Source organism: Platalea leucorodia (assembly GCF_965183815.1).
Source record: "Platalea leucorodia genome assembly, chromosome: Z".
NCBI classification, from domain to species: Eukaryota; Metazoa; Chordata; class Aves; order Pelecaniformes; family Threskiornithidae; genus Platalea; species Platalea leucorodia.
Window position 1 is genome coordinate 5,667,065 of NC_138858.1, and position 15,233 is coordinate 5,682,297.

At 46.3% G+C, this 15,233-nt stretch overlaps 1 protein-coding gene across 1 annotated transcript in view; it reads right to left on the minus strand.

Moving 5' to 3' along the window:
• The window catches only part of SETBP1 (SET binding protein 1), a 263,504-nt gene that overhangs the window by 232,395 nt on the left and 15,876 nt on the right, over positions 1 to 15,233 (minus strand). Inside the window, 1 exon segment of the mRNA XM_082335560.1 lies at positions 14,182 to 14,842. Within this exon segment, the coding sequence (XP_082191686.1) occupies positions 14,182 to 14,673 (492 nt within the window). The 5' untranslated portion in view covers positions 14,674 to 14,842.

Below are 15,233 nucleotides of genomic sequence, written 5' to 3' on the forward strand. Positions count from 1 at the left end.
GAAGCTAAATTACTCCTTGGGAAAGCTGCGTATACCAGGAATGCGAGGCAATGAAGTTGTCTCCTCCTGGCACAATCTGGGCGCAGATGATGGCAGGACGAAAGCCTTCTGGGCCGCCTAAGACCAATGAATCTCACCAGTGACATGGGAAGACCACCATGAAGAGCCAGAGCATAGTTCAGTTTTCCAATCTATCTGCAGCTGGCCCTCTCCACCACAAGGGTTTAAAAAGGATGGAGGTCACGAGCACATGTCATGCAAGTCACAAAAGTTGTTTTATCAGAGACCCTCAATCTAAAGTTGCTGCCTGGACTTAATACAGCTGCCGATCTACTGGGGAAATGTGCTGCTATTCAGCTGAACCCACGAAAATGGCACTCTTGCTTCCCATCCGTACCCAACTTGCCCTCCTAAAGCCACTCATACCGCTTCAGGAGTAGACAGTCCCCCCTGCAACTTTGTCCAAATCTAGGCAGACAGAAATAAAATATCCACAGCTTGATCTATCAGAAACACACCCAGCTTTTAGGTGATGTTTTATTATTAATAATATATGCTTTAAAAAAAATTCTCAAGAAGGAAAGGGGACAGGAAGGAAGAAAGAAAAACATACATGAGTGGGGGAAGGGGGGAAAAAGGACAACAATCTGAGACTTTCAATGGGAATGTCCAAAAATAACACAAACAGGATCTCCCTGCCATCTGCTCCGATCCTCTCTGAACGGCTTTCAAAGCAAAAAGCCTTGCCAAAACCTGACAAACAAAGCACCGAGCATCAGTTTTAATGGAATACCAATACTGTGTTCCCCCTTCCCCCCTTTTTGCTACATATACACACACCTTCCACACCCCTCCAGTTGCCAAATAAATGACACTATGCAAAAAAATTTGCTTCGGTTACAAAGCTGAATAAACAAGGAATAATTTTGCAAGTGCTCCCATATGTCTCTGCTTCTTTGCTTACAATGGACACTAATAAGATTTGCCATAACTAATTCATTCTTTCACACCATTACCCTATTTTCTACCTTAAAAAAAAAAAAAAAAAAAAAATTAAATTCTGCCTATTCCAAGTGCATTTTTCCACAGCTTTCACACAGTTGAAACACAAGGGTTTCAACAGCAAAGCCCATCACAGGGGAGACACTTTCTACTTAGTTTAGGCCCCTCGGTGAGGTTTAAAAGTGAGTTTTACTGAACATAAAGGAACAGAAAAGTGTTTGTTACTTTTTTCTTTGATTTTCCATTCCCATTTTAAAAAAAAGCGAGATGTCTAAAGGGCATGATGGGAAACAGAGATGCACAGGAGAGCTGCGATCTAGACACCAAGGCAATGTGTTGGTGCACATGAAGTAGAAAGTCTCAACACCAAAGGCAATGTGTTAGCGCATATAAACTAGAAAGAAAAATTCATTAGCTGCAAAACTCTCCTATCCTTCACCTCAATCCGGCTAAGTAGAGCAGACACAAAGCAAACACCCAGCAGCAACACTCAGGAATTGATGCACACTTCAGCCCGCACTCCGCTTTTAGTCCTTCACAACTTAAGACAGCACCAGGATGCAGAGATCTTTGTGAAGGTCAGAAACTCAGAAACAGATTTTACCTTGGGTTTCTTTTGTTTTGTTTTCGTTTTGTTTTGTTTTTAATGATTCACACCTCTCCTGACTTCTTTGTTGTGTTTTGCTCCTTCTGCTATTGAGATATTTTTATGTGCCAGGAGCACACCTTTACCAGCACTGATTGAGCTTTTTTTTTTTTTTTGCTTTTTTTTTTTCCCCAAACATCTGAAGCCTAAATTACTTGAACAAACAAAAGAGTTTTCCCTCCCTCTCTCCCCCACTGCCAGCCCCCCCAGTGCCGGATCTGCCCCTCCTCCTCCGGCACACAAATGGCCTCACACCAGACGGGACAGAGGGAGGGCTCCCAATTACTCCTCTTCATTAAATGAGGGGCCACGGCAGGGAAGGGACTGAGGCAGGGCAGAGGACAGACAGTGGCTGCCGGCTTCTTCCCTCCTCCCAAAATGGGGAGCAGGGGTCATGGGTAATCTGCCATAAAGGAGCCCGCACACAAGAGCTTTGAGCCACCTGCCAAACCACCCCATGCCATGGGATGCCATGGTGGGTGGGACTCCTCCACGTTCACGTCTAGGGGTGCCATCTCCACGTCTAGGGGAGGGTGGCAGGGAGGACCCGCAGGGACCCCAGTTGTTTCTTGCAGCCCATGGATAGAGAGACCTGGGTGGTGGTGGGAGCCTGATGGATGCACCAAGCTACAGGGGTGGACACAGGGACTGGCAGAGGGATTCTTGCTGCAGCTGAAGCAGCAGAAGGTGTGATGCCTTCTCCAGTGGTCCTGGGTGAGACACCTCAATTTTCCACTAGCAAACTGGGACGGATCTTAGGAAAGTCCTGAAAACCTATGCTCTTTGTTAGTGTTCAACCACAATAGTTACAGGGCACTGCCTCCAATTTTCTGCCTGTACCATCCACCATCTAACTCCTTTCTCCCTATCTCCGTGGTGATTCACTTTCTTATTCCACTGGGAAAGATAGGAGGGTATTTTTGAGAAACAGCCATGGTTGAAATAAAAAATCTTTCTTTTTCTCCTCTTTCAACCTCAGACCACTCTTTGTATTCACCCTTCAGTGTTGTGGCATCACACCTGATGATAAATTTTCTGAGGCCCTCAGGCCTCCAATTTACCCATCAGACCCTCTCCAGCACTGCCTGCATGGCCATCTCCATCTGGCAGAGCCCAAATCCTCCTTTCTCCTTACTTCACTATTTAAATTCCTCTCCCACTGGGCTGCTGGCTTTTCCTCAGGAACAAAGCGCAGCCCCTGTGAGCAAACATTTCTACCCATCTGTGTCCAGCAGCCATGACAAAAACGGCTTCCCTTACTTGCAAAGCCCCCTATAATTTTTCCCCAGACCTCACAACACACTTGACATCCTTTCCAATTCCTTCCCCACTCTCAAAAACTAGATTGGGTCGCTTTGTCCAGTCTGGTTTTATTTATTTATGGACTTTTATCCTACTTGTGGTCCTTGTTGAGGCTGTTTGGGGTCAACCTCTATCTGTGTTTTCTCACAAGGGGCAAGGACTGTGAGCAGGCAGTGAAGCTGCAGGCAAGCAGAAGCAAAAGGGACTATAAGGAGAGCATAAAGCATTTCAACTTTTTCTAACCAGGGATTAACACATGGGTTTTAAACAAGGGGACTCCCTTCCCAGCTGACAGCAGCAGCTGCAGCTTCTGACTTGCTTGTAGAGTGGCAGGGAATCGAATCAAAGAGAAAAGAAGAAAGAGGACTACCCTTCCTTGGGGAGTAGGAAACACAATACAAGCTTTTCTAAAACCCCTGCAAATACTGGCTTGGTTTTAGGTCAGGCTCTCCTTCCCCCTTCTGTCCCAATCCCCCCCCCCCCCTTTTCCCAACAAAGGGAAATTGGTATTTTTCAAAATTCTTCTGAAAGCCAACCCGGCAGATGGTTCTTTCCATGCCGGGGAGGGAACAAAAAGAAAAACCTGCCAGGATACACATCACCGAGATGTGACAAAGATAGGCATGGTGGCTGGCCTCTGACCCAGGGATTTCACAGAGGCCTATTAAACCATGTGGCCAAGATGGACTGAGTCAACTTATATCTCCAGCAAGCAGCTGCTGTACCCCACAGGCTCGTGCTAAGTTTTATTGGCTTAAGTCAGGCCAGACGCACTGAAAAATGACAGGGTTTCTCTACATTTCCATCCCACCTTTTCACCACCTTAGGACAATCCCCCACGTCAACATCTTAGCAGGTGGAAGTGAAGCTTAGTGGCCGGATTCACAATGTAATACTAAAAGGGTTATTTAAACAGTAATTAGCAACTGTCCTACTTTACCAAAGTCTTACGTACACATCAGTAATATGAACTCCTGCAGATGCAGAAAGCCAAGGGTAAGTCACTGTCAGTATCTCTATTGCACTCAAATGCTTCAGGTTAAGGATCTGACTGTCCATCACAAGCTGCCCTCCCTTGTCTTTAAAACCTCCTCTTCCTTCTAGATGACATCAACAGCCAAATTCCCATTCTTTTCAAGAGTGCCCCAAGCAGACCCAAGGGGTCCACATCCCAAGCACCCAAGTTGCCTTCAAGGATGAAGCATGACTTGGTTATGCGCCATGTCTGCCAACAAAAGCACAGGAAGCAGCAAAGGATGTACTGTCCTCCCGCAGAGCTGCCCCATGCTTCACAAATTCCCATGAAGCATGTTGGCAGTTGCTGTCCCTGAGTGACTAATAGCAGCTCCTGCCCACGCCCAGAGTCAATGACCTAAGGATAGATCGATCCCTCCCCATCATGCTCTTCCCAGTTCCTCTTGTGATCGCTGTGCTGTAGTCACAGAAGCAAACAGGCTTTCCCCTCCACCTCTCCTTCAAATCAGGAATATAATTACAAGTAATGCAATGGCATTAAAACACGAGAGGAAAGGCTGGAATGAATTCGCCCTAATGATTACATAAATTATTGAAGAAAAGTATCCCATGGAAAGCAAGAGGCTGTCTTTGGGAAGAGTACTCAGCTGAGTGCTGGTGAACGCAACGTCAGAAAACAGGCAAGACAAATTAATTATCCCCATCTAACCTGCATGTACATGGGGTATAAGAAGTAAACCACGTTGTCAATCCAGTACCATCAGTTCCCAGTGGAAGATGCAAAAAAACCAAGTGCCTTCAAGGTCCCCACCAATACAGATTAGGCAAGATACTGATGTAGGGAGTATCCCTACAGCTGAAAAGACTTTGGTGGAAGGCAGATATGAGGGCTGATCAAGCCCCTGTTAGTGCTGTTGCTCCCCACTGGAAAAATATCTGTGTCAGGTCTATTTTTCTTAGTCTTAAGGGTGGGCTTTCATCAAATTATCCACCTGGGGATACAACAGGTAAAATTCAGGTGGAGCTACCCAGGTCAGCACAATATTTTAGCATATACTGGGGTGCAGGGGAGACTACTGAAAAAAAAGTCCATTTAGAAATTAGTGTAGGCTCTATCTTGAAGGTATGAGGAAACTATTTCCTGTATATTCTCCTGGGAAATTCTTGCCAAGCGCATTACAGAAGTGCCTTTTCACAGAAGCACCAGGTGGGGAACCAGCAACATTGCCCCACAGTGAAGCAAGGGCATGATCGGCAGTGACACATCCAAGTGTCCACTGCTCAGCCCTCTCCTGGTCAGACAGAGCCATCAGTAAGAAGAATGGGGCCATGGCCTCTGTCTCATTTGCTTGTGCCACCGCATTCCTCCTGAGAGCATTGAGTAAGGCAAAATTGCCCACAAATCCCCTCCAGGCTGATTCTCATCTTTCAGTCGTGCACATGGAGAGTGGCTCACACGAAGCTACGATGCTACAAAGTGCTGAAATTCCTCAATGAACCACCCAGGTTTATAGTGGTAGCATTGCTGTAACACTGATGTCAATAAAAGATACCATCTCTCTCTACAAACCTTGCCACCCAGGTGAGACAGAGAGCCATGAGAAACTGATGAGAAGATAATGAGTCCTCCAGTAAATATTCCTTATTTGACCTTTACCACATTTTAGGGTTTACAGACCAGAAGGGACTATTAAGGGTATCTAAATCAACTGATTGCACACCAGCCCTAAAACTCCACCCCCCTCATTTCTGCATCAAACCCTAACTCTTCTTTGAGATAAATTTCATTTTTAAGCTAGCAGTGAAGATGCAGAGAGTTAATAATTTTGAAAGAAAATCACCAGTTTCAATTACAAGTAGAAGAGGACTGGCTTCCAGAAGGGCTGTGCACCCAATGCTTGAAGATGAGGCCACCACCTGGGAGACCCAGTTGTGTCACAGCTAAGCAACCACAGCTCAGTGAAAAAGGCCCGAGTGTTACTCTGGCCTGTGACAGGTTTTTTGAGTGAGTCATTTAATCTCATTACTCTATTTCACATACCATTCTAAGAAACAAGATGGTTTTGTTTCTCCTTTTTTATTTCTACAGAGCTTGTGAACTCGCAGGAGGACAGGCTCTCCTGATGCCTTCATACAGGACCTGCCAACAGTAGACATTGATGTACAATAGGAACATGAGGCACCATCTTAAAACAAGCCTGGTAGAGATGTACTTAGTTCTGCAAACACAGCTGCAGTTGACTGTCCATCTTGAATGACCATGTCCTCATCATCAGCAATGCTATCTTCCACAGCGGCCACAGTCCAAGCCACATCTCAAATACGCAACCTCATTTCTGTAGTAAGACACCTTAGCCCTTCTGCTGTCACTTTCACTGCTAGCCCACAACTCCAGCAAAAAAAAAAGAAGATAATAACAAGGTGTTTTGCTTGATACCACACTGGAGAAATAGAGTTTTTTCCAGGCTGACCATCCTACTTGGAAGCAGTATACTGCTACTGGTGCATGCATGATGGCTTGAGAATCCCTCTCCTGATAGCAACTGCCTGCAGCTCGATGTAGAAATAATACTTAATGTCCTGAAATGAAGGAGTCAACAGCCACTGGTCTAATTTATGTTAGAGGTCATGGCAAGAAATGAAAAATAACACTGTTATGAAAACACAGCTAACTGGACTTGTCCACTAGGGTCACGTATCAAATGGAATCATTTTAACGTTCAAGATTTGGAAAAGTCTCAGCGTTAAAAAACAAAACAATGCATGTTTACTCTGGGTATTTTTAGACTGGTTTCCTAAGGAAACAAGACTAACATGATCACACTGTGTTTGAGTGTATGTGAATACACATGCAAATTCTATGCCTGCCTGCGTGATCATCTCCTCAATGTTTTTGGAGTATTTTGACCAATTTTGATTAAATTGACATAAGAACAGAAATCTTTCAGACACAATATTAAAAAAAATTTTGTTCAAATTGTTTGCTGGCCAGAAGAAAGGGACCCCTGAGGGCCTCCCAAAGAGGGCTTGGCCAGCAAGTTCACTCATCATTAGGCATCAGAGAAGCCACATAAGAGGAAAGTGGTCAGAAACCAAGTTTCACAAGTTTCAATGCTCTTAGAAAAACAAAAGACAAGCTGAGGGCATCAGGTGAAGCCCTTCTTTCCATTCAAATAAACTCAAGATGAGTCCATCACACAGTCCCACTATGGAGGGCAATGTGGGCAGTGAGAAGCCTGTCTGGGAATGAAGCACATGAAGAACTAGACCTGACCTCAGGGGGCTAGCTGGGGGGGGGGGGGGGGGGGGGGGGCTGGTGTGTGTGGGGGTGTGTGTGTGTGTGTGGGGGTGTGTGTGAAAACCAGATTGAAGATGAAAAAGCTGGAGGTAAATTAGAAAGTACCTGTGGTTAGGCATTCCTGGAAGGAGAGGAGAGGGAGCGCACGCAAAAGTTGATGCTAAAGGAACGTGATCATGTGCATGAAGGACTGGCACCCCTGCGCACCCCAAAACCTCTGCAAATGAAGACACAACCAGCACAGAGCTTTGCAGCTCTGGGTGCACATGCCAGCACGTTGCATCTCCAGCACACCTCTGTTAGCCTGGAGGCCACAGTGCTTTCAAAAGACAACCAGCATGCACCGACTTGGCTAAGCCTTTACGAGGCTCCCAGGAGCAGCACCTGTCCCCTCCCACGGTTCAGTGGTGGGGACTGTGGTACCTCCAGCTGGACCCCCAGCTTCCTTGCACCAGTCCCAGTTGTTTTCCTAGTTGCTTCCCTGCAGCATCTCCTCAACCCCCAAACCAGCACAGGAGATATTTTGTCATGGTTTGAAAACAGAGGCACAGCACAAGCAAACAAGGAAATGTCAGAGAGGGCCATCAAAACTCAGCCATGGGAATGACTGTTGCAAAACAAAACCTGTCCTTGACACAGACGGCCTCCGCAAGCCCTGGTCATATGGCAGCTAATCAAATACAGTGAGTCTTCCTCATTCGGCACTCTGTGTTAAGCAGTAAAAGGCTGTTTAGATTTCCCCAGCCCATCCCTTCACTGCCAGATGCTTGCTTCTTTAAGAAATATTTGACTACATGCAAAAAAAAAAAAGTCACAATTCTTTGGGAGCAGACAGACAGTGAGGGGTGGGCATCAGCTGGCTCAGGCAGAGCACTGAGCTGGAAAAGAAACTCTGCCTTATTCCTGTCACAAGATATCCGTGACATGATGCAAGGCGAACACTGCTCCAGCAGGCTTTGGGGAAGGAGAGGGAAGGGTAAGAGCCCGGATCCAGCCTTCCCTGCTCTTCACAGGGAGGACTGAACCACTTTCAGGAGGGACCAGCCTCCTCCAGGCGACTACATGGGGGCCCAAGAGGACTTAGCTCGCAGTGTGGGCACATCAGGTGCCATCAAGGACCAAGATGAACCTGGGCCTGAGTGGTTCTCAGCTCATAGCAAAACTGGTTTCTTAGGCTCTGAAGTTTTTACAAATAAATTAATTCTTGCTTTTTTGGGGGGGGGAGGGGGGGGGGCGGGGAAGCCTGAGGTAGTTGTGGTGGGAGGGCACCAAACTGCAGATGTTTCATTTGTGCCTTCAACAATGCTGTAGAAAGAAAAGCTAGCCAAAAAGAAACCTGGGATGAGTATCAAAGAGCTGAGTTTGTGTAGCTTTGCACCCATACATTTGTGTAGAAAGACTGTAAAAATGCCAGGAGCCTCATGTCTGTTAGAGTAGCTCTGAATTGGTCTCTCAGCTGCTCAAAAGCCAGTTTCACTTTAAATGCAACTAGAAGATGACTTCCCCACTGTGCTGGCACTTCTGGGGCTCTACCACCATTCCATAACCTGGGCAGAGGCTGAGGTCTACACTGCTGGCGTGAGCTTCCACCAGCTGCTGCCACCAGGATCATTTAGAGCAGCCTCAAGGCTTTGCTAAGCAAGAGTGGCAGCATAGAAACAGGTCCAGGCTGAAGGGGCTATGGAAGCTCCATCCTTTGGAAAAAAAAGAAAAAGGAGCTGTAAATCAAAGCCTGCCACTTCAAGCAGGTACCACCACAAATGTGCAAGTGCCTTCTCCTTCTTGCTAAGCCACAAGCAGCACAGGGAGCATGCACTTACTTACTCCACGAGCCACATTTGGGATTGCAACAGGAAGAGCTATCTCAGAGAACTTCTCGCACAGAAATGCCCATAGCAAAGAGGAATAAGCATGCACTTTGAGCAATTGGATGATCACGCACACAAATCACTGGGGAGAGAAGTCCAGCACAGGGGTAATCCAACAAGAGCTGAAGATGCACATGAGAACATGGAGGGAAAGTGCAATGTGCAGTCAGCGATGCAAAGAAGGGGGGGGGGGGGAAGCATTCATGATCTTCTGGAAGGAGGGGTGCAAAGAGGAAAGCATGCGAATGAGAGAGTCCTCAAGGAAAGGCAAACCGCAGGAGAAAGTTACATGTGTGGGGCAGAGGAAAGGAAGAAGATGAATTGAATTTCAAGGGAAAAAGTGCTAGAACTGCTTCCTGCAGAGAAATAGCAAATACCTACAGGAACTCAAGGAAAAAAAAATGTTGCAAGAAAATCCAAGGATAGAGTTTCCTCTGACTGCACACAAGGAAGCTTTACTTCCAATTGACTTGCTGCCGCTTATCTCTCAGCAATAAAATGCATTCACCCATCCCAAGCTCTCAAAAAAACCCAGTGCAATAATAATTACAAAAAAAATGAGTTTACATCCCCTGAAGCAGAACATTATGCATATGATGGAAGCTCCAAAGAAAATTTGTCAGGCTATGCTTAAAGAAAGGGGGTGGGAAATGAAGTGCTTACAGACACAAGAAAATAGACAGAGCAGCAAATGCGGGGGGGGGGGGGAGGAAATAAAACAAACCCAGGGAAATATTGCTCATCTGGGGCTTGTTAAATGCTACAGGGCAGGGAATGCTGATGGATTGCTTCGTTGCATTTGGTGCCACGCTCTCAGTGCCCTTCCAGAGTGACAGCAAGTTTCCTTATCCAAAGAAAAAGGCACCTTTAGTGATGCTGAGGATGCTGGACTTGAGCAACCCTGCCTGCAGGTGGGAGAGCAGCGGCTGCGGGGCTTGCCAACATGCCAGCAAGATATCTTTTGAGCTCCTGGCTTTTTTCTTCCCTCCCTCTCCAATCAGAATAAATGAAATTGAGCCATTTGTGGGTTTAGAAGTGGCAAGGGTTCAGCCCACTCCATCCCCAGACACCGAAGGGTTGAAATAAAAGCAAACGCTTACATTTGTGCACTTCCCAGTTGCCACACAAGTGGCTGCACAGACAGCCCAAGCTACGATTCACCTTCCGACCAGCCTCAGGAAAAGGGTTAGGAAACTACCTTCACTCTTATTCTCAAAAAGGGGAAGCTGACGTGAAACTTGGCATGGTCATGACTTAAAAGAAACCCCAAGAGTTGTTGGGTTGCAGCCAAGCATTCAAGCTGGCGTAGCAGAGTTTCCCCAACGCTGATGCTCTCTCACACCCTGCCTCCCTCCCTGCTCCAGGGCATCAGCAACCGTACCCAACAAGATCCTCTCCTGGATTCCCTTCCCCCCCATTCATGATCGCATAAGATCCCTGGGGCGATTGCTCACATGGAAAAGTAACATAAGGAAAGTATTTAATGTATGTTTACGTCTTTTAATACAGTGTAGCAGCTGGAATCAAAGGCAAAAAAACCCCAGGCCTCAGCATATGAGCAGCGTGGCTCTCCACAGAGCCCCCTTCTAATCACCACTGCTCCCTGGACCACAGCTTTAGAAATCAGGCACTAGCCCCTATTGCCTAATTAGCAGAGCAGTGGAAAGCTTAGGAACAGGCATATCTTCTTCCTCCCTAAGTGGCCACTGAATAAATGCTATATCCCCAGTTCACAGCCCCTCTTTACATTGCTGGCATTACCAGTCCTTTGTGTACCCACATGCTGTTACTTAAATTGCTTCCATGTTTTCATTACTTGCCCTCTGTGCTGTGTGTATTGAAACTCCTGCAAGAATGCTGAAGTGGTGTTTCAAAGCACTGGGGACTACTGGAGATGTGGCTGAAATTATTATGCAACAAACTTAAGTGATTTTTCAAGTCCTGATAGAGTTTGCTCCTCCTCAGGGAGAAAGATAAATTCAGGTGCTACTCCATGAGGTACAGGACAACTGGTCCCACCGACCAGAGACACCAGCATGGCACTTGCAGCTTGGGTTATGCTTAGCTCTCCATCCTTATATATGGGTCTGTGGCACCCATATATATGCCCTGAATCCATAAGCAAGTTGGTACACTCAAATAATGGTGCTGCTCCCATGCACAAAGGTAACACATACATTGGGCCAAACTCTCCTGGAAAAAATCCACTGAGGACAGTGGAGTGATGCCAGTTGAAGATCTGCTCCACTCGTTTAAAGGCATTGTTCCCTGCTGCTGCTGTCAGTAGCTGCTTTTCTGGAGTTTGGGCTGATTGAAGCAACAGGCAATCAAACAGCCTAACTCTGAAATATCAAAACCACCAGAATCATTTAAATGTGACAATCACTTTTTTTTTTTAACCACTACCACAGCTTTCAATGGTTCTGCAAGTACATGCAGAAGGTATGCGCATGCTCCTCTCTCCCAGGGAAACCAAAACAGGGTTTGGGGACCAGACAGCTTCAGCTCCACCTGAGTGTCAACTTGCTGTTTCCTCCTGTCTTCCCCCCAAAATCTCCGTAACTGCCATGAAACACATGAATTGGCCATGAAAGCAACTGGGCTGCCAGCACTGCAACCCTTCTTCCACTGATTCCCAGCCTCCCTCCCCTGTAGTGCCTTTCATCACCCCTTGATATGAGATGTTTGCAGCCAAGGCCTGATCTGCAACCCACAAGCTAAGAGGCAGTCACGCGCAAAATCCGTTCGGCTGCAGAGATGCAGGATATTTACCACCCTGGGGATGCAGGCTGCAGGTCTCCAGGTATCAAACCCCTTGAGATCTCAACACCAGGGTCCTTAAGATCCCTGCTGGGGAGTTCTCTGCCACAGCCCCAGCTCAGCAGCTGCCGTGCAGCAGCCGTTGGGTGTTATGCTAATGGATGCGCCAGTGCAGCAGCACTCTCCCCATCTGCTCAGAGCATCCACCTGCTGGGTTGTTTTTTTTGTTTTGTTTTGTTTTAATGGCCAGATTAAGCCAGTGCTGTCCCAAAGCATTTCCAGCCTGCACACAAGATGTGAACACAACACCAGCCAGCTCGGACCTCACAGCACAAGTGTAAGCTAGATTCAGCCACATTTAGGCCATGTCTCCTTCTTTCAAACTCCTTATCTTTCTGCAATTAAAGTCTCATGCTGAGCATAACCACACTGCAAGGTGCTTTTTTTGTTGTCGTTGGGGTTGGGTTTTTTGCACACAGTTTCCTTATAGTTAGTTTTATTTATTTAACCTTTTCAAATGGCCACATGGAGGAATGAACATGCCTTCCATACTTGTCTGACTGGGTGATAAATAGAAACGAAAGCTCCGATTTCTAAGCAGTCATATTCTCCATGGCCCGTGCACATTATGCAGTGGTTTGCAAGTCTTTTTTTCTCCCTGCATGGCCATGGAGGGATTGCTTGTGACACTTTTGCTGTCACTGAGCATGGTCTCACCAACCGCTAGTTCCCCTGAGACCTCTACAAATATTCAGGGAGGAAAGGGGAGCGGAAATAAGACATTGCTCAGTGCTAAGAAGACAGCCCATTCTTCTCAACAGGTGGGAAAATCTCTTCTCAGTGTATTGCCAGGCCAAACCCCTGCTGTGCTAAAAAGACATTTTTTTCATGCACATGGAAGATGCCATTTAGCAGGATTCTAAGAAAAAAATCCCCTTGATTTTGCTTTTTTTTTTTTTTTTCCCCCCCAAGTTCAGCTTCTAAGAGAAGTACTCTCAGAGTGAGCAACGTTAATCTCCCTGGGCTCTGCCTTGAGTCAGTGGGAAAAGTTGATGTTTCAAAAAGTGATTTGGAGTTATCAGATTTTTGGTCTAAGTCACTCTGCCGGGAAGACTGTCTCCAGGGAGAGCTGTTGGCAATTAGCCTCCTCAAAGCTTAAAGTAACCCTGTGAGCATCCATCACATGTATAAGTATGGGAGAAGTGGGGACCTTCCGCAGCTTGGATCCCTTGCTGTGCATGAGCAGCAAAGCCAAGTCATCCCTGAGCTCTAATCAGTTGATGTCTACATCCCAGATGAATTTGTCCAGGTTTCAGAGATACTCATGAATCTTTCATCAAATCCGGGTTCCTGTCTGAACTCATCACGATGCTCACATGTTGCAAAGGAAGCAGAGGTGAAGTATTTGTGCTGTGATAAAACCTCAACCCCACCAGAACTCCTTTGTCTAATCCCTAGGACAGAAAACACCACTACACCCAAAATAATGTGAGTAGTCACCAGATGTCCTTCCCCCCACCAGTGCTGCTTAAAACACTTGAACTAAATTTATTTTAAAGACTAAGTGTAGGGCACATTGATGAAAAATCAAGCCAACATCAAAACAAAAGGGTACTCCTGAAAACAGATCCTACAAAGAAAGGATTTCTTTGTTTTCCCCTCCCTCTTCCTCTCCTTTACTAAATGAAAAAAAAAAAAAAAAAAAAATTAAAAAAAGATCAATTTTTACCCAAACTTAAAAGTACCAAAAATTTCTCTCCAGAAGTATATTTCAAGAAAATGATACCCATCTGGAAGAAAATGAGACTTATAATGGAAGTATTTTCTGAAGCATAACTATAGCGTTGCTAGCACAATACTGTAATCAAGAATAATAGAGCCCTTCGCCGAGTATACAGGAATGGATTCAATTGTTCGCTGTGAACATACCTGTATTTTAAAAATGTAGTTAAAAGCTTTAACTGCCAAAAGGCTTGAGCATTAGCACTCAGACACAAAGCAGTTTAGAAGTGGGCTCCTTAATTTATCACTCATGTAATGATTAATCTTAAATCTCAGATCTCAATTACGCACAAAAATAGGAGAGGCCCAGCTGAACTTTTGATCCCTTCTGAATTGGTTCCTCTGAAGGATACTTCAAAATCATCCCTGCAGCATACGTGGCAGTGTGGGATGATACCCGCTCTGTATTTCCTCCTCCATGGCCAAGTGGGGCTTTGCAAACCTTGCAAAGGTTGTGCCTCTGACATGAACTGTTTGAGCAGGTTTAATCCTACCCTCTTCCTCTGCTTTCAGGAGAAAGGGGAAATATGGGAAAGAATAGCACTTACCTTCTTTTTGGAGTGTGATCTGTCCTCCTCTTTAGCTGCTTTGCTATTTTTCCCAGCTCTGGAAAGCTTCTGTTCCCCAGATTGCTTGATGGTGATTTTGATCTCGGGAGGGCAAATATAGTTCTCCAAGTTCTTTGGGGGCTTCTTAGCTCTCTTGGTGGTCTGGATCTTTAGTTTTAAACTCCCCTCTGTGAAGTTAGCCTCCTTGATGGAAAACTCCTGCTCCTCCAGGCCGTCTCCTGCCACCCATTTCTCGCTGTCCGCATTGGAAGTGGTATCCACGTCTCTCCCAGAACCCAGCTCATCCTCTTCCTCAGGCTCCAGCCTCTCACCGCTCACTGGGATCCCTTTCCCAGAGCCTGCCGCAGGCAGCATCGTCTCCCCCGTGCAGCTGGAGGCAGGTGGAGGCTTTGCGGAGGTGACGGTGGCTGGCAGAAAGTCTGCCTCACCCCCCCTTTGCCGGGAGTTGCCCAAAGTCTCCCTGGGCTCCATAGCAATACCGCAATGCCCTGGAGTTTTATCAGAGGGAAGGGGAGTGTGGGAGGGGACGAGGAGAGCAAGGACAAGTACGATCCCAGGGAACGAATGGTAACTGTCTGCCGAATTCAATGTCCCGATCACCCAGAGGCTGCAAGGAGCTCTGAAGAGAACAATTCTGCCACTGTCAAAAGAAAGGAGAAGAAAAAAAGGAAGTTAGCTCACGCACATGTATCAGACGCAAGTGTGGAGATGACTGAAACAGGGCATGCTTGGGCTTCCCCTGCAGCATCTCAAGGGCCTTCCTTGAAGCAAAATGGGAATCAAGGCTGGCCAGCATTTCTGAGGCCTAGATCTGGTATCGCAAAGCAGGGAGTGACAGCCATGTGTATTGCTAAATTGATAAAAATGGATATATAAAAAAAAAAAAACAAACAAAAATGGTGTATAAATGCGAACATCTTCAACTCTGGACTTGGGAAATAAATGAGGGGTAAACCAGCTCTCCACACCCATGAACCTCCTCATTACTTCAAAGTGCTCGTTGTCACGGGGTTTTTTAGAGGGAAAAAAAA